The sequence below is a fragment of the Triturus cristatus genome, chromosome 10, assembly GCF_964204655.1.
Source record: "Triturus cristatus chromosome 10, aTriCri1.1, whole genome shotgun sequence".
Lineage (NCBI taxonomy): Eukaryota > Metazoa > Chordata > Amphibia > Caudata > Salamandridae > Triturus > Triturus cristatus.
In genome coordinates, this window is record NC_140593.1 from 1189851262 (window position 1) to 1189871145 (window position 19884).

General features: G+C 44.4%; 1 protein-coding gene across 3 annotated transcripts in view; it reads left to right on the forward strand.

The window, feature by feature from the left end:
* The first annotated feature begins 1009 nt into the window (after positions 1–1009).
* Positions 1010–19884, forward strand: part of LOC146797002 (uncharacterized) — a 126073-nt gene continuing 107198 nt past the window's right edge. For 2 of the 3 annotated variants that reach the window (XM_085629596.1, XM_085629598.1), the window contains exons 1-2: positions 1010–1133; positions 17860–18116. In XM_085629596.1, coding sequence (XP_085485722.1) covers positions 1040–1133; positions 17860–18116 — 351 coding nt within the window. In that variant the 5' untranslated portion in view covers positions 1010–1039. The remainder of the gene's footprint in view (positions 1134–17859; positions 18117–19884) is intronic. The other variant, XM_085629599.1, reaches the window with a different exon arrangement.

The window sequence follows — 19884 nt, forward strand, 5'->3', positions numbered from 1 at the left end:
AACATTTGGGTCAATGTCCTATGACATAACATTGACCTCTTAACGGAATTTAAAGTCTGCTTCCAAAAACGAAACAGCACTTCTAAATCCTTCAGTATATGTAGTACGGCAACTGTGTAGTGACCGGCTAGTCATTGGTCTAGTGTTTCTTGATGTATGCAATTACCAACTACTCCCTGAGGTCTGGCTTCCGATATCACCCCACACCCATCCATCACAGGCAGAGCTCAAGTCGGGGTACCACGCGGGTGGACAGCGTCCCCCCACTTATTTTACCTGGAGCTCGGTAACTGGAGCAAATGGAGCCACACATTCACTCTTTGGCCTCTCTGGGGCGAGATCAGAGCCCATTCAGAACGCTGCTCACACGCTGGCTTCTCTGATGCAATCGCATTGAAGGGGTGAGCGAGGGGAGGCAATGAGTCTGACGGTGCAAGCCGCCTTTCATGACGTCACTCCCGGTCGTGACGTCAGCGTCCCCCCACTTCTTCTTTTAGGACTTGTGCCCTGATCACAGGTAGTGCTTTTAATGGAACGGTACAGAGTACCGGCACTTTTTTTATTTTGAAAGGGAGAGTACCGGCACTTCTCAAGAAAGACTTAACACTTTTAAATAGAGAGTACTGGCACTTCTCAGAAACAAGCAGGTACTCTGGTACAGAGTAGGAACTCTTTTATTTTCCAATTTAAAGCACTGATCACAGGTGTCACATGTGACCCTGCCATTAAAAGAGGCCGGGCGCACGTGCCAGGGCCAGTTCCAGATAGTAACTCCCTGTGTGGTCATTATACGTGCATGGGGGCCCATCATTACAAAATGCACACGAACATTAGACTCTGGGCCATGCCTCAAAACTGACTTTGTTATGCAAAGTCAAAAATAACTTCACTAAGACGTTTAACAAATATTCAGAAAAACTGATACATAATACATATCCTATTGCGCGCGATGCAGAGGGCCCATACGTAATTAGTCGCCCTGTTCACGGATTGGACATAAAAACACGGCACTAGCGCGTGATGGGCGGGGCTAAACAAGATGGCCTCCTCGCCAGCAGGGGATGATATGGGAATGGCATGGTCGGAGCGTATGCGCGCGCTAGTGCGCAGCATGAATTCCTTTCATCTGCCAGGTCTGTGGCTGTTTGAGGGCGACGTCAAAGCGGGGCTTTTTAGTTATCAGGCTTTCGGATCTTGTACTCTGCGTACTTACTAGTATTGTATTGTTTTGATACACTTGTACCTATCTATCGTGCTATAGGTTGTAGCCTGGTGCGGTGGGAGGAATGCTCGGAACGCGCAATGCTAGCTGGGTGTCTTGTAAGAAGTCCACTTTCTATTTCACTCAGAATGCCAAGCTGTTATTAGTCCGCTTTCTATTTCACTTGGTACACCAATAGCTTGTAAAAAAAAGTCCTCTTTCTATTACAGCCTGTATTGTAATTGTAAAAGATATTTATTTAAAGCGCTGCCTCTTACTGTCAAGGGAAGGCCGTTGTATTTTCGATGACGCTAGAAAGTGTAACTTCTTGTAAGCGTTCCTGGCATATTTTCGTGAAAGGATAAAGAAACTCAAATATTTTAATCCGAGATTAAGATGTGTTTAGCTGCACTGGGGGCTAAAAAAGCTAGGAATAACCCCATTTGGTGGATATTTCCATTTAATTGTATATTAAACCTATATTTGCTGATTAGTATTATGAAACATGTAGATTTTTTTTCTCCGACGGCAAGTGGCTGACAACTTTTTTATTTGTTTTAAGAATGATCTCTGTTTAGCCAGCAGGGGAAATACATTCCCCTCCTTCTTCAACCTTTTGTTTCAAAATCTCCGACTTCCCAACTATTATAACAATTATTTTCTGGTATGCAAATCCAGTTGGTTACGTTGATGTGAATCAGGATAGCAACTTCAGAATGTTGTGTCCCTAATGAGGTGTAGTAGTCTCTTAACTTTACACTCAGAGTGAGCCCACTTTGGGTAGCCTTGCACTCAAGAAGTGCTATGAATAGAATAGTGACTTTTTACTACACACAGCTTTATGGATTAATGCTGGCATTGCTAAGCATACTTTTCCCATTCATTGTCATGTAATTTCTTGTTTATAAGGAAAACGTCAAATTACAGAATTTAAGGCATAACTAAATGATTGGAAGGATTGCTCATAGCTGCCATTCAAAAACCATACAGCTCATGTTAAGATCTCTGAAGATGTCTAATTACAGGCTCAAATCTACCTACCTTATTAGTTTCTTGGACACCCATTTCGTTGGGACAGTGAAGAAATGTTTCTAGTTATATAGGGGTTGGTGCCAATGGAGCCAGCACAGACTCAGCCCGCGGGTAAAGGGACATTGGTAAATGCGACCTCGAATGTAGGGTGACTTTTAACAGGAGGAGAAGGAGGTCACCATGAAAGAAACAGGAAGACTGCAGAAGATAACCCATGTGCTGACATTCCAGAGCACACCAAGTAGATAGGACAAACTCAGTATACACACCTTTCTCATGCAGGAGCAGGTAACCCTCTCCAGGGTGGGCAACAGGCCCACTTTACTGGGAAAAAGAAGTTGGCTGATTGTGGAAAAGAGAGACGGCCCGCTACGAGTGGTCAGTGGTGGGACCCAGAGTTTTATCAGAGATCTGGCTAAAGAAGTGAAGCATCCCTAGTGAAGGAGGAAGGAGATCCAAAAGCATTGTGGATGGGGTCTTTGTCATTACCTCTATGTCCTTCATCCCAATCCTTATAACATGAGTGTGGCACTATCCCGAGGATAGAAAAAAACACACAGGAGTTTTTTAGTAAGCCCTACCGACCCTCCTGGGTGCCATATAAGGCATGGGCTTTTCAAGATTGCTCCTTAAATATCAAACAGAGGCTCGGAAGGAGGTTGGAGGGATCGTAATGATTGTGATAAGGCTTAGTAGGACTAAGAGGACTGATTACCAGTAAGTAATCAGGCATTACCTTTACGTCCCTTGTCCCAGTCATTACAACATGTGGTATACCAAATAATAAGCCTTTGATTAAAAACCATTACACAGCAAGAGTGCACGCCCAATGATTCAATGCACACTGAACCTTTAAAGAATCGAGATTAAGTCAAGCAATTTATTTCAAAACTGAACTTAACACTGTTTCTGTGTGTGATCATTATTAAATCCTTCCCTCTATGACATATCTTTGCTCTGTGCTTGGTGAATTCACAAGTGGTGGCTGAAGTAGGAATATAGAAGATCACTTGCCAGAATCATGGAAGCCTTATTTAACAGCTGGTTTGCGGGCAAAGCCAGGTAGTCCAGGTCATTCAATTGCTACTCCAGTGGGCTGTCTAAAACGGTACCAGCACTGGCTACGTGTTTGGCACAATGCCTGTTACATATATACATGGGGGCACTAGCATCTAACCTAACAAAAAAAATGTTTTGGGGCTAATTCCAACCTACCCAAGGATAAAGTTTTAGAGACCGATATTGCACATTTTTGGGAACGTTTTTTTCTGTATCAGTGGAGTATTGGGTGCTGAGCCTCCTTTCACAATCACAGGAAAACAAGGAACGGCAAAGGGGACTAGCATTTGGAATGCAATCAGTCTTGCCTCAGGGAATTTATATGTATTTAGCTATGAAACACATATTGTGGGCACAGCAACACTTACAGTTCTACTGTGCACAAAGCAGTGAAAGGGTGCAGTACTACTGGTTGTCAGTAGGTGTTTCTTGGGACTTATTTTGGCCACATACGGTACTGCACCCTGCAACATGATTAGAGAAAGGATATGGCACAGCGACCCAAACTGCCTACTGGGGATCAGTGTTCGATTCTGGTGCCAGCTGAACACTCTGTGATTATGAGATGATCCATTAATTTCTCCCAAGCGCCTGGATACCTGCGCTATTGAAATGAAAGCTACTAATTTAAAATAGTGCTGAAAATCAATGCAGCGATCTCAATGGTGGGGGCAGTAAAGCAGTGTTGTGAGGGTGCAGTACTACAGGCTGTAAGTAGGTTTCCCTTCGGACCTCTTCTTGCCACATAAGGTACTTCACGCTGCAACATGAATCAGTAAAGATTATGGTGCAGTGGTGAGAGCTGCTGAATAGGGGAGCTGGGGATCTGTGTTCGAGTCTGGTGTCAGCTCAACATTCTGTGATTATGGTCTGGTCCTTTAATTTGCCCAAAGTGCCTGTAAAGCTGCGCTATATTTAAATGCAAGCTACTATTTGAAATAACAATACAAAATGAATGCAGCCATCTTTGAGTTGGGGGTGGGCAAGCAGTGTTGTGTTAGGGGATTGGGGAGACGGCAAAAGAAGATTAAATGAGGGCACTGCACTGCAAATCATGTGTAAATTAACCAAACAAAAAACGAGCAGTTACCTCTGAGGAGTGGTGGGGGCCAGTGAGCAGTGTTTGGGGAGGCGCGGGCAGATTAAGGGACGGCAAGCAGATGAAGCTGACCAAAATTTAATTGCACAAGTGAATAGAACACTTAACGAGCAAAGAGGCAGGCCAAACAAAAAAGAGTGCTCTCAAAGTATGAATAACCTGAAGAGTAAGAACACGTAATAGGGGCAGTCCTCATGGGAGGATACACAATTCCAAAAGGAGGGACTACTAAGTATATTCACCAATGGAAATCCAGCATTAATAAAGGACAGCAAGAGGAACCAATGAAAAAGATGGGTGTAATATGAAGCCCATTTCTTAGATACATCATGTCTTGAAGAGGCAGGGATTGCGCTGCCTAAGCGAGACATAAAAAGAAAGGATAGTAGCCCTCCGGCAGTTGACTGCAGAGTAGATTGAAATATAGGCAATAAGGGCCCGTTTTCAACAAGAGCGATACCAACATCTTACCCTGGCATATGCCCTGCATATGCCCTCCAACAAGCTAAAAAATAGGACAACATCTCTCCTCTCTAGGTGTCCCTATTCTAAATGGGAATTAAAGGGCTACTGTATAGAATGGTGCCCCAACCCCCAGTGTCGTTGCACCCACCAAATGTCAGTACCTGCGTCACAGCGGGGAACAGATCATAGTCATAAGATGGGGCCACTATGGATAAAAAAAATACAACAACCTGTTTTGCAACAATTCTCCTAGCCATGTGGTATATGCAGAACCAGCTAAATATGGCAAGCAATGCCCTGTCTTGTCAGTTGGTGAATTTATGGTATATTGCAAAGTCCCCTCTCCAACCATACTTGCCAGATCCTTCCAAAGGTTTGGAATAGATCTTGTAGGAATGCTGGAAGCCTCAAGGAGGGGACATAGATATATTCTGCTCTTAGTGGACTATGCTACCCAGTAACCAGGGCCACTGGAATTATGCAGCAGGGGAGCACCAAATTATGCCGCGGGGTTGACTAAATTATAAGGCAAGAAAAAGCAAATTATGCGGCATCCTTTTTTTATAGTATTTATTATGTCATTTTTATACATAGCTATACTGTCTGGGAAAATATTCCACCTCACTAGTACTGGTTTCATAATCAAATTTACAAATAAGCAACTGAAAATGACTAATTGACTTTTTCAAAGGGCTTCCAATTCACACAAATGCACATTGCCCCTTTTTAGTAACTCTTGATCTGTTTGAGCTAGAAACACATTTTTAAAAATAAAATCTGTATATAATGAAGCAGATGAAAGATTACTTAGCAAAAGCAGCAAATCCTTAATTATGCAAAAAAGCAGTGGCTGCAGAATCGCATAATTCCAGTGGCCCTGCCAACACTGAAAGGCATTTCCTTTAAGTTGGACCGTAGCTAACCACATTCATGACATTATCCCATAATTTTATCGGATTTCCAGCAGATATTTTGACAATTATGGTATTAATCTTATGTTTAAGCTTCTGGCCCAAGTCTGATAGATTAAAATATCCACCATATTAAGACATCAGTATGCCATTATCAGAGTGATGCTTTGGTAGGACGTTTCCGTAAAACCCAGAAACAAATTAGGAAAGCAGATTGTCCAGATGGGAAAGTTTGGGACAAAGCACTACCACTGATTTTAATCATCTTAGAAAGTGTTACTCAATTCTCCATGTTTTGATTCTTCGATCTGCTTTTTGGTCAGCAATCCTGATCAGTGTTAGACATGACCTTAGAAAAGTGGCTGAACTGGAAGAAAGGACCATTGCCTTTGAGTATGTGTCAATATTGGATGACCAGTTATGTGCGGTACAGCAAATAGCAGCTGAGCATCTACAAAATGCCCAACAAATTTAGGAGACACAAAATAATAAAGGCCCTGGCTGATAACTCTAGAAATAGGAGACAAGGTGTTAGTTTTATTACTAACCTCTGTAAATAAGATGCTAGCCAAGTTACATAGGCCCAATAAAGTCCCTGAGAGAATAGGTCGCATGGAATACTGAGTGCTCCAATCTTGCAGGAGGTTGGAATCCCAGGCTTAGCCTCAAATCCTACAAAAATGAGAAGATCATAGAAAGTAGCGTTGATACGGTTGGTAGAAGAACTCTTTAAATAAGACGCTGATATGTTTCCTGTACAAGAATTACCTCTGTCCTCTCTGAGCCCTCATGTCACCCTCACCTCCCCTTAACTCTACCTGCCTCAAGTAGCCCACTCTTCCCTTTACCTCTACCTATCTCATGAACTCTAAAGTCATCCTCACCTCCTTTTACTTCTACCAACCCCTAAACCTTTAAATCACCCTCACTTCCCTTTACCTCTATCCACCTCTGAAGCCTCATGTCACCCCCTCATCCCTTCACTCTACCCAAACCATAACCCTCAAGTCACCCAAACCTCCTATTACTTCCACCCACCCTGAACCCTCAAGTCACCTTCCCTTCCTTTTATCCCTACCCATCCAAACCCTCTAGTCACCCTCACCTCCTTTAACCTCTACTCCACATTAAACCCTTAACTCATCCTCATTTGCCTTTACTTCAACCCACCCCTCAAGTCACCATCACTTCCCTTTACCTCTACCTACGCCTGAACCCTCAAGTGACCCTCACCTCCGTTTACCTCTAGCCATCCCTAGACCCTCAAGTCACCATGTGCTTCCTTTACCTAAACCCTAAAATCAGTTAAAAAAAATAACATAAAAAAGTATGTTAGTTAAAAGAAAATACCAATGTGGTAAAGTACATGTGGTAAAGGTGAAAATACCAGTACGGTAAAGGTCCTGCATGGCAAATGCTGCGAGATAAAGCTTTTTTACCATCAGGCAGGGCACAAATGTTATGTCAGTAGCATGCCCTTCAATATGTTTGGCTGGAATCTTTACCTCTTTGACAGTTTGCCACTTCCCTCTCTCCTCCCTCTCACACTCTATACTTTAGGTCTTACCTGAAACAGCGCATGCAGCGTCGCTTGCAAAACATTTTGTTTATTTAAGAAGCCTAGAGCCCACCCATTGCTCAGCATAGGCTTGCTTCATGGTCGCTCTCAATTACTTGCTTCTCTTTCTTCAGCAATCGCTAGTTATGATTTTTCTTCATGTGTTTATCACTACTCTGGAACATGGCCTGGGTACTGCTTACCTCGCCCTGTGTCTTAACACTATTTGCTGCTTTCAGAGGTATTCTTTTTCCTTTTACTTTCACCCCTTCCTCTCTTCCCTTTCCGCATTGTTGCTTTCCCTGCTCCAACCCTCCTCCTGCATTGTTGCTTGTCTTTTCGGCCCCTCCCTCATTGTTGCTTGCCTCGTCCATCTTCTCCTTCTTCGTTGCTTGCCCCCTTGTAGGAAGCTGGCTCTGTATATGGTATGCCACTAGGTGGTTATACAGTGCACAGAGTCCAGGGGTTCAGAAAAAGTGTACGGGGCTCAATGCAAACCCAAGTTTCTCTATTAGTGGTAGTTTGGGCGAGCAGCCTTGGGCCTAACACAGAGGAGTGTATGACATTCATTGCACAATATTGACCAATAATAGACATATGACTCAAAAAGGAAATCCACACCAATTTGATATAATAAGCTTTGTTTGTACTTTATTTTAAGACCAAGATCTGTACAATAAGGTAAATGCGTTTTTAAAAAAGTCAACATTTTGTACAATTTCTGAACAGTTCAATGTTATCCTATGGAGGAAAACAATAATGTGGTTATGCTGGTAAGTACGCAACTTACAGTTCCAGTCTTCTGGACCAAAGGTCATCAAGGGTCAGATGAGTACCAACACTGCACTACAGGGGCGGCCAGATGCAGAGAGCAAAATCTGAGTTCGGCCCAATTTGTTTCAGTGGAGACTAGTTGCTCGAAGCCACACTGCTTGCAGGTAAGTAGATCTGTTGCAGGGGCCAAACTATGGGGTTTAGAGCAAGCACATGGAGGGCCTCACAGCAGCACCAAACATAAACCACCAGCGGTACAAGGGCGGCCGGGTACAGGGTGCAGATTCAGCATTCGGAGCCCAGTGCTTTTCAATGGAGATTCTGCTTTCGGTGGTTGCAGGAGGGAGACTAATGACAGCAGAGCTAAGTTGAGCTGTAGGGGATCCTAGCGACACCATTGATTCAGCTCACCAAGACACAGGGGCTCCCGGTGCAGGGGTGCCTTTAGACATCGGGATTTTCTGACAGGAGCCGGTCTAGATCAGGAAGAGTCTCTGGATTCAGGCTGCAGGCGTTGTTGAGGGGTCCAGTAGAGGTTAGCCAACGCTGGACTCAAGGTCTGAATTGCTGAAGAGACTTCGCTGGACAGGTGAGCCTCTCAGACTCGAGCCATGGGCGTCAGGTGCAGAGTGGGCTTAGATCGTAGTTCCAGCTGGATCCGGAGCTTTTGTCATAGATTTCTTTTGGACAGGTCTGCTGTCCATGGGAGATTGGAGTCTTTTGTTAATGCAGCAGCCCTCCCAGGGTTTTCAGAGGTGGATCGTTGAAGCTGGAGACAGACCAGTAGGGCAGAGGCCAAGGCAGTCATCGTCTTCAGGCTTCTCTGCAGGGATGTCTTCTTCTTAAGTTGTCGCAGATCCAGTTTCTAGGTCTAGGGGAGCCACCTAAATACTAAATTAAAGAGTTGTTTTAGGGGAGTAGTAGGCAGGGCCAATGGTCACATTACCTGAGGGTGACTACACCCACTGTTATGCCACCCTCCTGTGGGAGGGGTCATAGACCTAGCCCTGATTGGAGGAGTCCCCATAAATTTAAGATGGAGGGGACTGAAAAGTGTGCTTAACTTCGCCTCCTTCACCTGAGTGGCTGAGTTGGCAAAGATGGGCAAACCTCCTAGTCTTCCTAAGTTTTCCTGCCGGTTTTCCCTCCCAAAGTGGGGGTGTAAACCAGGGGCTCCCATCCGCTGCTAGTTGCAGCGACTGAAGGTCGCATTACAAAGGCGGCATGGCCTTTGAAGCTTCCCCTTCGCGCACTGGCCCATCCTGTGGGAGGAGGGGTGACACCCCTAGTCCAGGATGTGCATTGTTTCTGGTTCCAGAGAGCAGAGGCGCTCCACCCAGAGATCCAGAAACATGTCTCTAGGTGGCAGGCTGCCTAAAGCCATTCAGTGCCTACACCTGGGTCAGTAGGTTTTCAGGGGGCACCTCTGAGGTGCCCTCTGAGTACATGTTTTAATAAATCTCATACTGGCATCAGTGTGGATTTATTACAAGGAGCTGTTTAGTACCAAACACTACTGGTTTCAGTGAAGCCATCATGGTCAAGTTGTTGAGTTTTAGCCCATGCACTCCTTATGCTTCCCTGGCACTTACAATATTTAAGAATGGACTTAAGTATTGTTGGGGCAGATCTGCTCCTGCTGATATTCCCTCAACTGTGGTATTGTGTACCCTGCCATAGACCTGTTAGGCCTTCTAGAGGGGTAACTTACCTATCTATACCTACCGTCAGTGCTGGCTGGCATGGCACCCAGGCAGTGTGCCATGTCGACTTTGTCATTTTCCCCTCACAAGGGCATACAAGCTGTAAGAGCAGTGGCATGGTCCTAGTGAGGGGACTCCCAGGGTACCCTCTTCAGCTTCCAGGACCTAGGTACTCAGGGTACCATTTACTTGGGACTTACAGGGAGCAGAAGTACCAATTGTGGATAGGTTTTAGGGAAGGAGCACTGGCCTAGGGGACCTGGCTGGCAGGGACCCTATGCACTACAATCAAAACCGCATCAAAAGTGGGGGCTAACCGTGCATAAGAGCCACTTTCTCACACCCCTCCTGTCCCTTCGGGAAAAAAAGCACTCAAAATTCACACCATCGGGTGTCAAAATGCTACAAAGATGCAAACGACACTGCACTGCATGGCCTTTTTAGGTCTCGCCTAGCTATTGCGTTTACGCAATTTATGCGAGACTCTAGTAAGAGGGGCATTTTAAAGTGCTCCCAAAAGTGGATTGCATGACGAGCACGCGCACAATCACGTGCATCGTGCCGCCATGCAATCCGTTTGGGGAAGCGCTTCAGCCCACTGGCGTGTGCACGTGTAGCCACAGCCTCGGCATCATACTTCAAAGGGTCCGCTCCCCCGCCTGGAATGCGCTTCCCCGCCCCCGCCACAGCATGCTGAGAGATTGTTTCCTCATGGCGCCTCTCACAACTGTCCCTCCCCCACCACAGGGCTAGTTCAGCTTGCTGCAGTATTCACAGAGGTTTCTTTATTTCATTCTTTAAATCAGAAAGCACTTTCTTCTTGGAAAGCAGCGAATTTATATATTTAGGGGATTTACTTTTTTCCCTGCGGTTTCTTACATTTTCTGAGATAAAGATGTAACTGTTTACGTTATTCTTGCTTTGGGAACCCTTTTCACAGATTAAGGCAAAATTATTCAATGGATCAGTTTGTTTTCAGCGTTTGCAGGCTGGTCCGATTAATTTGAGTCTATGCAGACACACTGCCTCTAAATACCGAGCTAGTTCTCATTTCGTCATCTTCCCAGTGCTTATCCTGTGTCTCACACTCATATCCTTGCTTCTTTTACCCTGCTTCGCCTCCCCTTCCTATGTCTTCCACTCATATCCTTGCTTCTTTCAGCCTGCCTCTGCATGCCCTATGTACACCATTCCTGTCCTTGCCTCTTTACCTTGTCTCACCCCCCTCCTGTGTCTTCTGCTCCTGTCCTGCCTGCCTCACCTCCCCCTTCCTACGTCTTCCTCTCACATCCTTGCTTCTTTTCCCTGCCTCTCCTCCCCTTCCTATGTCTTCCACTCATATTCTTGCTTCTTTTACCCGGCCTCGCCTTCCTCTTCCTATGTCTTCCACTCATATCCTTGCTTCTTTTAGCTGCCTCTCCTCCCCTTCCTATGTCTTCCACTCATATTCTTGCTTCTTTTACCCGGCCTCGCCTCCCTCTTCCTATGTCTTCCACTCTTATCCTTGCTTCGTTTACCTGCCTCGCCTCCCTATGTCTTTATGTCGGCATGTATTATCTTAGCCATTCCGCGCGGGAGCAGAAAACAGTCCAGACACTAAGACAGGAGGCTCCACTTTGTGTAACAAGTTCTAAAATAAGGAGCTTCATGTGCAAATCGTAACAACTTCAAATGACGTGTTCATGGTCCCTGAGAGTTTGCCAACCACACACATTTGTGCTGTGCACTGGCATGGACTTTGGTAATATTGGTAAAATGCATCAGTTGCACCCATTATGTCTTGTCCATCTCCAAAAGATAAAAACATTAACAGCCCTGTTGTTCTACGCCCAATTTGCTACTGCTCCATTGATACCACCTCCGATTAGATACAAGCATCTTCGAGGCACTATTTTTACTCCCTTAATCTAGTCACTGTTCTTACTGGCCACACTTTTTCACCACACCTGCCCTCCTCCACAATTCAGGTGACCTGAGCTAAGAATGGCATTACCTCATTATGTACTTTTTGATTACATGTTTAATTTGTGGGAGTTAAGGGTGGTTTTTCAAACAAAGACATGCTGATTTAATATAGTAGGTGAAATACATACATAAAGAACAACAAACGGAAGAATGTGTAATATGTGTTACACTCTTTGTTGTGATTCGCTGTGGAATGTGTCACTGCTTAGCAGACGCAACCCACTTATATGTTTCTGCTTATCAAAAACGGATGGTAAACCATTAGCAAAGCAGATGCTTCCACAGTACCGGTCGCTAAATGCCAAATTTATTTTTGAAAGGAGCACCTATCCCATTAAGCGACATAATCTGTCTGATTTACAAAAAAAAATTAAACATTCAATAAATGTAAATGCAGAGATAACATACATGGTCTGGACTACTTCAAAACAAAAGTCAACATGACAATGCCTTTTATTTATGTATTTTAAAGACCTGCAAGTGGTGAGCAAACACGCATTTTGTACTTGTAGTCGTTGATTACGAGAAGCAAGGCCTGCAAAAATGTGCCTCTTTTGCTGCCAGCCTTGCTTCTCCTATGTGAGGACTTTAATTACAAAATACGTATTTACGCACCACTTGCAGGTTTTCAAAACACATTAAAAAAAGGCGTTGTCATTTACAATGCCAATAGCTCAAACTCTTGCAATGCGAGACCTATTGCATTGCAAATGCTTTTTGGTGCTGTCTTTATGCGGGGCCAAAACCCCAAACTTCAGCTTGGACGCAAGATAATTAAAAGTTGGGTTTTCTTGTTCAGGCTGAGAATAATCCTATACGTGGAAAGATTAACACTGCCCTTCGCGGTCAGTGCTGGCCTCTGCATAGCTAACTTTCAGCCAGGGGGCTCAGCAGCTGCGCTGCTGTACAACATGGCTAAAAGAAACTGACAGGTAATATCTCTCCCATAGGTAATATAACATGCATTGACAAAGCCAATATGTATCTGTTTTCATCCGGTCAGTTAAGTGGGCCTTTTGACAGCCCAGTATGAAATATTGCTTGACAGGTCGTCGAGCCACATGTAACACTTGGGGTGCACCTGAAAGGGAGAGAACAGGATGCCAGGACAGTGTCGGTGGATCCCTTGTCTGGTTGCTGAAGGACCCTGCTTTTGTCTTGTCAGTCATCTGTCTCTGGGGTTTTTGTGGGTACAGTGCCTGGTTCAACCTGGATTTTAGTGTTAGATGTGGAAGGACACTAGCATTACCATAGCACAAAACGCACTCGCACCCCCAGAGCCCAAGTTTAATTTGGCCTTAGACTTTTGCCGTCTTGAAAATACCCTGACAGCTGGCATTTTGGGCCCTTTTCCAGTAAGGCACACATAAACCACTGAAAAAGTGGGTAGGGTTTGCTTTTAAGCTGTTGGTTAGGGAGGGGCAAGGAGTCACCTCCACCTACTAGCTAGTGCTAGGCATACGTGTGGCATCCCCATGCACCATCTTCAGAACACTTACTGGGCCTGTGGAAGATCAGAAGAGGAATGGACCTGCTCTCTCTGACGTGATTGGCTCCCTAAAGGGCTCAACCTGCTCCCTCTTGTACGTAGGTAAAGACGTGGACTCAAGGGTTAGCTGACTGACCTCGTGGGTGGCTACAGAAAGACAGCAAGTTGAAAGAGGCATTTTCATGGAAGTACCCAGCTGACCTGTGGCAACTGGACACTTCTGATGGGTCCCGAATGACACCCTTAGAGTCTAAGTGCCTCACCTGAGGGCCTTAGAACTGTACTCCAGTGGTTGGTTGGGACTCAAAAGACTACGTCAGATGGTAAAATCTTTGACCAGGATGAATCTGGTTGCTGTATCTTAACCGCACTCCATCTCAGTCAGCCTCCAATTGCTCTTAGGTCCCGATCTACCCTGCCCATTGACTATCCTTGCTGCTTTGTGCTTTTAGTCTTTATTTTAGGTTTCACCTGCACAGCGCTTGCGCTGCGCTTGCGAAATCTCTTCTAAAGAGAAAATAAATCTTAAAAGTGGGTTAGAGCCCTCCATTACTTACCTTTACTTGCCACTGGTTGACTCCGAAGTCACTCTTGTTTCCTTGCTTCCTATTGGTCAGCTTCTCCTCCTCGCCTCTAGCTTCCTCCTAGGTCTTTGTCTGTGTCCCTGCTGTGGAATATGGACCAGGTACAGCTTTAATAGTGTCCTTCTACTGTCTGGGGGCCTGCTGAGGTACTTGTTTTGTAAAATACACTATCACTCCATATTAGTGCATGTGTTTGTAGGCTCTCTGAACTCCTCTTCGTCCCTTCCACTGCCCTTGTAGCTTGCCCTCTGCTTCATCGTTGCTTACCTCCATCCCTCCCAAGTTCCATTTTATTTGTGACTCTGGCCTTTTTGCCCTCTGTCCCATGTGCCAGAAATAACAGGAATACTGCCTACACTGCATTTGAAAGAGGGCACAAACTGGCCTTTAACTTGGCCGTTTGACCGGCTGCTTTCAAAGCCTTTTACACCTCTACCTTTCAGTCCCATTTTACCCTCTTGTTTTCTCCAGGGAGCAGATAGCCAACCACAGAGGGCACTGCTGGGCTGTTTCAGACTCTGTGGACGGGTTTAAAGTGTATTATGTGACTGTCTTGCTGGAGTACAGGGAGTGTGAAAGGGAAGTCTGTAGGGTATCGTTATTTTTGCACCATGCAACAAAATGTAAATAATCTTTTTTGCAACCACTTTGGAAAGTGTGTGTTTTGATATATTTAGCTTGCTTTTTTTAGACTGTGGCTTTAAATATCAGCTGCCTCGTGAAATACTGAATCTTTACATGAAAAAACAAGAGTCCAAGGTTAGAAAGTGCAGCTAAAGTATATTTGCAGCTTCAGAAACACATGGTTAAACAGTTTTGTTGCATGGAATACATTTTTAAGCTGTCACAGGTCCGAAAGGACTAGGTCGGCTATAAAAATGTGAAAAGGATGCATGACTAAACCACTACTTTTCTAGGTTATGTCTGGTTTCTGGTGGTTGTGAATAGTTTGACTGTGCTCAGCAAAATTAGTGGGACATCATGGAGATGAATGTTCAGGGATTGTTCAGAATTCTTGTATTGTGTTTTCAGTGTCCATTATTTATTTAATGTTAAAACAATTGTTTTTTGTATTTTGGAAGCCTCCATGCATTACGTCTATGAGTTTTACCTTTGAAACCTATATTATGACTATCACTCTAGGCTAGGGAGTATAGAACATCCCCTCAAACATGTCCTCCTTATTCACAAAACGAAATGTTTGATGGTTCGCTTACTTGGTTGTCACCAAACAGTTCATATTGAAGGAAAACCTTTGGCCGTTTTTAGGTCTGGTTGGACAGCGCATTTGTGGATAGACCTCATGTGATCAACCTAAAAAAAGAGCTTTCAGGAGTACTAGGGCTTCGGCTGCACCCACGTGTTTCCATTGGCAGAGCTTGCGTGCTCCACAGAAAGTGCTTCCCCTCCATGTAGGTGTCCTCATTTGGTTTGATTTTCCAGCTGCATGAGCAGGCAGCAGTGTGGCTGCCTAAGGCAGGCTCACTAACCTGCATAAAGTATCAGGCTTACTATGGGAGGGAGCCTAAACGTTCAGGAGGAACGCACAAAGCACTGGTATGCTATTGAAGTGTCTTAGATAAGTAGATCATTTACTTTGTTTGTTTAATTCTGGCAGAAGCACAGACCATGTTCCCTTTCTACCATTATGTTTTGACTTTAGGGTGCAGTTGTGTGTTTGAGGGCACTATGGGATCGAGGGCTACACTAATTAGTTTACATGTATTACTAGGTCTGCCTTGCCTGAACAGCTGTCGTGTGGCCTTTTGTGATGAACAGAAAAATGCTTTTGAAGGACTACTGAGATAGCCTCGTAGGCTCCACCCACATGTTGGTTTTACCTGAGTGGAGGATTTGATTGGTCCATAATTGTGTGCTTCCTCTAAAAAAAAAAAAAAAAACAAAGTGCCTGAACTACACTTTTTGGCTTTTGGCAAAGCTTATACTGAAAACAGGACCGAGTTGATTATGGTTGTTATCCTGTGATCATGGCTATTGGCTGATCTGTTTATTATGAAATGATATAAAAAAGGTCGTTGCCCTGATGAATTTTTCGTGAAAGTCATTAGGCATTTACAGGTTTATTGTTATTACTCTATATTAAATACTACAGCATAGTATTTTGTTACATGGGATCTCACAGATTACTGTAGTAGACAAGGGTTTGGGTGTTGGTTACCCCCTGTGACAGACCTTGGGTTTAGAAAATGTACTCTATTTAATTTAATTTTTGTATTGCATGCAGATCCCCCCCACACGTTTTGGTCGCTGCTGGTTTTCTTTTTGCTACTTTTATTCTTTTGATTTGGTTTGGTTTGTATGTGCAGTTTCCTGACTCTCTGGCTAGTCCACTCTTGTGAGACTTACATGTACATTTGGAGAGGTGAACATGTCTTCATGCATTTGGTCTGTAACACACACTTTTGACCCTGTCTATTTTAAGGGTTGTCCATGCTCCTATCTTGCATTACTGCATGATGCCCTTCGTACATGGTTGAATGCCCTAATTTTTAAGCTGAAAAAGAAAGAAGATGTGAATTGGAGGGTCTGTTTACTACCCCCTCATCACTCTGTGAGCATGGTTGTCGCACATTTCAGGATATTACAGAGACTGTGACATTCGCCGTCATCTTAATAATAGACAGGACTACTTTTGGCTCATGCTCGTTTGTGTTGACTTCTTAGTTTCCATGTTATACATGGAGTGATGCCCCCCAACCATGAGCCTGTTACTGGGACCACCAAGGGCTTGCTTTTGAACATCCTGATAAGAGTTCCAATTCTATTTAAAAATTATGAATCTCATGTATGATAGACTTGCTTGGCCCCTCTGCTCCATACATTCCTTTCTTTCCTCACCCTGAGCCCTGTGTAGCATGCACAGTATCCAAATTCTTCAGTGTCGCAGCAGGATCCAGCAACCATGTAAGTTAACCATTCACATAATTGTAAGTTCGTGAGATTGTCATGGAGAAACCCAGTAGCCGTGCCTCTGAAAGGGAATGCACCTCAGAGCGCTAACTCCAGAACCACTGGCCCAGAGAATGTCCCTGTTGTGTATTGAATGTTGTGCGTTGGCCCTGTCCTCTGCTTTCGAGATCTATGACTTTGTAGAATTTGTGAGCGCTGTGGAATTTTAGATCAATTGTTGCTGACAAACTAGAGACTGAATATAGTTGGTGCACCCTTTGAGCAGGCCCTTTGAGCAACACTCTACTGACAATTGTGGAGTCCCCGGTCATGTCTTTCGGAAATATTCTTTAGCAGCGCTTCTGCCAACTTGGTGGTAGGACTTTTGCTGAAAATGCAGTGCTGGCCAGCATCTTATTTCAGTACGGACTGGTTGGCATTTTCTTTTCGTTATTAAGAAACAAATCCTCAAGGTGGAGGTGGTCTCCAACAAATAAAAAAATGTATAGGGGGTTGTTTCTAACAAATAAAATAATATAAAATGTCCTTAATGTTTTTCCTACTATTTTGACCACAATTACTTTCATATCAGTTGAAAATAAAAGCAGTGCCCTGGAGAGGGCCGCTTTCCACAGCCACAGGATGTTTCCCACTGCTGAGCTTGCTGAAGCTCTGGTGTTGCAAACCACGTGGTTCCCCTACTCTAAGTGAGGCGAGAAGTTATAAAGAGAAGGGAGGAATGGGACAACTGCTATTTTTCAGCATATGTCTCATTACCATGCATCCCTAAATGACCCCCTTGCTCATTAAGGAGAGACTTGACTTTTTATCCAAATATAATTTCATATAGTGTGATGTCAGGTTAATGTGATTGGTGGAAGGAGTGCTGATTAATCCAGTGGTTTGTGGACTTGCTACCTCCGCTTTGCACAAAATGGAAGAATGGCTGCTTTGATCCTACCAGACTTGAAATGATACGCCTAGTTTGCATATATCTGCATTTGTCATTGTACGCAAGTTTGCAGAACGCTTAAGCAACGATACTTTGGGCAGACAGTATTGAGTGTATTAATGTAATCGTGGGATATTATTTTTCCGTTAAAACCCAGGGTCCTCTAAAGGGACATGCGCCACCTTCCTCGTGGATGGCCAGAACGTGGGGTCCATCCCAGTCGCTGTGGTGAAGGAGCTGTGTGGGTACCCTGAGGTTTTCACCGTGCATCAAGATTCCACTACAGGTCCACCCTGGGTGGGGCTCAACACGAAGCTGTCGTCCTATGATCTGCGCTCAGCAGCGGTCCACCAGGTTCTGGAGGAACTGAGAAGCAAGAACCTTTTTCAAACACTGAGAGAGTGGAGAGATGAGGTAAGCAATGCCAAGGGGAAGAGGCTGCCCATTTGTTCTTGTAAGAGCCATTCTGCCTTCAAATTCAAAAGGGATCAAAGCAGTTTTGTAAACTACCCAGGGGGAAGTCTTCTGCTTCCTACCAATACATCACTTGCAACGCCTGTGAACGTATAGCAACTATGACGTGACCTCTGCATATGCAGCAGCCTTCATTTCTAACTTCATTTTTTTTATTTTGGCTCCTGAACTGCCTTCAAATTTTTCCCAGCGCAACCACATGTCGCCCTTTTGCATAAATTGTTCTTTCCCCACCAACATGAACAAGCATTGGCAAACCCAATTGGTCTCACCTGTGGGATAGATTGGCTTTAGCAATGTTTTTTTGTGATGCTGTACAGCATGGATAAAAAAGAGAGAAAAAAGCCTGACTCCGCTGTCCGTGTCAGTTTGTAGGCGTGTGCACTGCGCATGTGTGTGCCCGCAAAATGACTCCCCCTTTTTTTTTTTTATTTACCGATCCAAGGTATTGATAAAGGAAAAAAAGGGTGCAAAAGTATTTTATTCCTTTTTTTTTAAAGCAGGTGGGAGAGCAAAACTGGGTGGAAGCAACACGAGTGGTGGTAGCAACTCAAGGAGTTTGGAGGTTGAAGCAGAAAGGTGGCTGCAAGTGAAGGGGAAGCGACACTGGCCATGGGAGGGGTGGGAGCAAGGCAGCGGAGGCCGGGGGGCATAGGGGTGGGAGAGAGAGCAACGTGGAGCCCAGGGGAGAAGCAAACAGATGAGAAAGCAAGAGAGAGAAAAAGCACATTTGCTGCAGTACATCACGAAGGGGAACGGGGAGAAGAACACGGGAGAGAGATAGCAACGAGGAGTGAGGGAAAGAAGTTCACTAGGGGAACAGCTTGGAACGCTTGAACTCTTGTGGAGTGCTTAAGACAAAAAAAGTAGTTCCCTATAAGTGAGCAGTAGAAGGATAAAGGATACAAGTAAATTGGTGTATGCTCCATAGGAGGAACAGACAATGTATGGACAAGGCAACCATCGAATAAGAAGCAGGCACCCAAGAGTGACCCTAAAGCAGTCCAGTGGTAAGCAATGGGTGGGCTGCAAGCCCCTTTATGTTCTTGGTATTCCCGCAATGTCTTTCGCAGCTAGGCAGCTGCACTATGCAAGTCAAAAGCGGACCTCTTAATCTGACATCATAGGTATGGATGCTAGCTATTATTTACCTCTTAGATCAGAGGTCTTCAAACTTTTTAAATCCGCGCCCCACCTCAATGGAAAAAAAATCTTCGGGTCCCTCTCAGTATTTTTCCTAATTATTCTATTAAATTGACAATGTTTAAATAGGTCTACACTTATTTAAATATTGCAGTTAATTTGTTTTACCGTTTTTAATATGCAATCAAATACATGATTGCTATACATACTATTCTGGTCAGACACGCCTTACTAATGTGTAAAAGTATCAGCAGTGTGATCATTAGAAATGGGGGTGGGGGGTTTGAATAATATTTTATGTCCCTTCCCATTTGACACATACTCCCAGCCAGGATATAAATAACAAAATATGTTAGTGATGGCCCATTACAGAGCGGCTTATTGTCACACATTTTTTTTCTGCTTAAAACAAAGCATGTTATCAGCATAATGCTTGTTTTGGACAGAGCCTAAGGCCCCTTGCTCTACCCACCAGCCTCACTGTTTGAAGACCCTTGCCCTAGAGGGAACACAATATTCAGAGAAATGAGTGTCCATAAAGACTCTACCAAGTAATGTCAAGTCA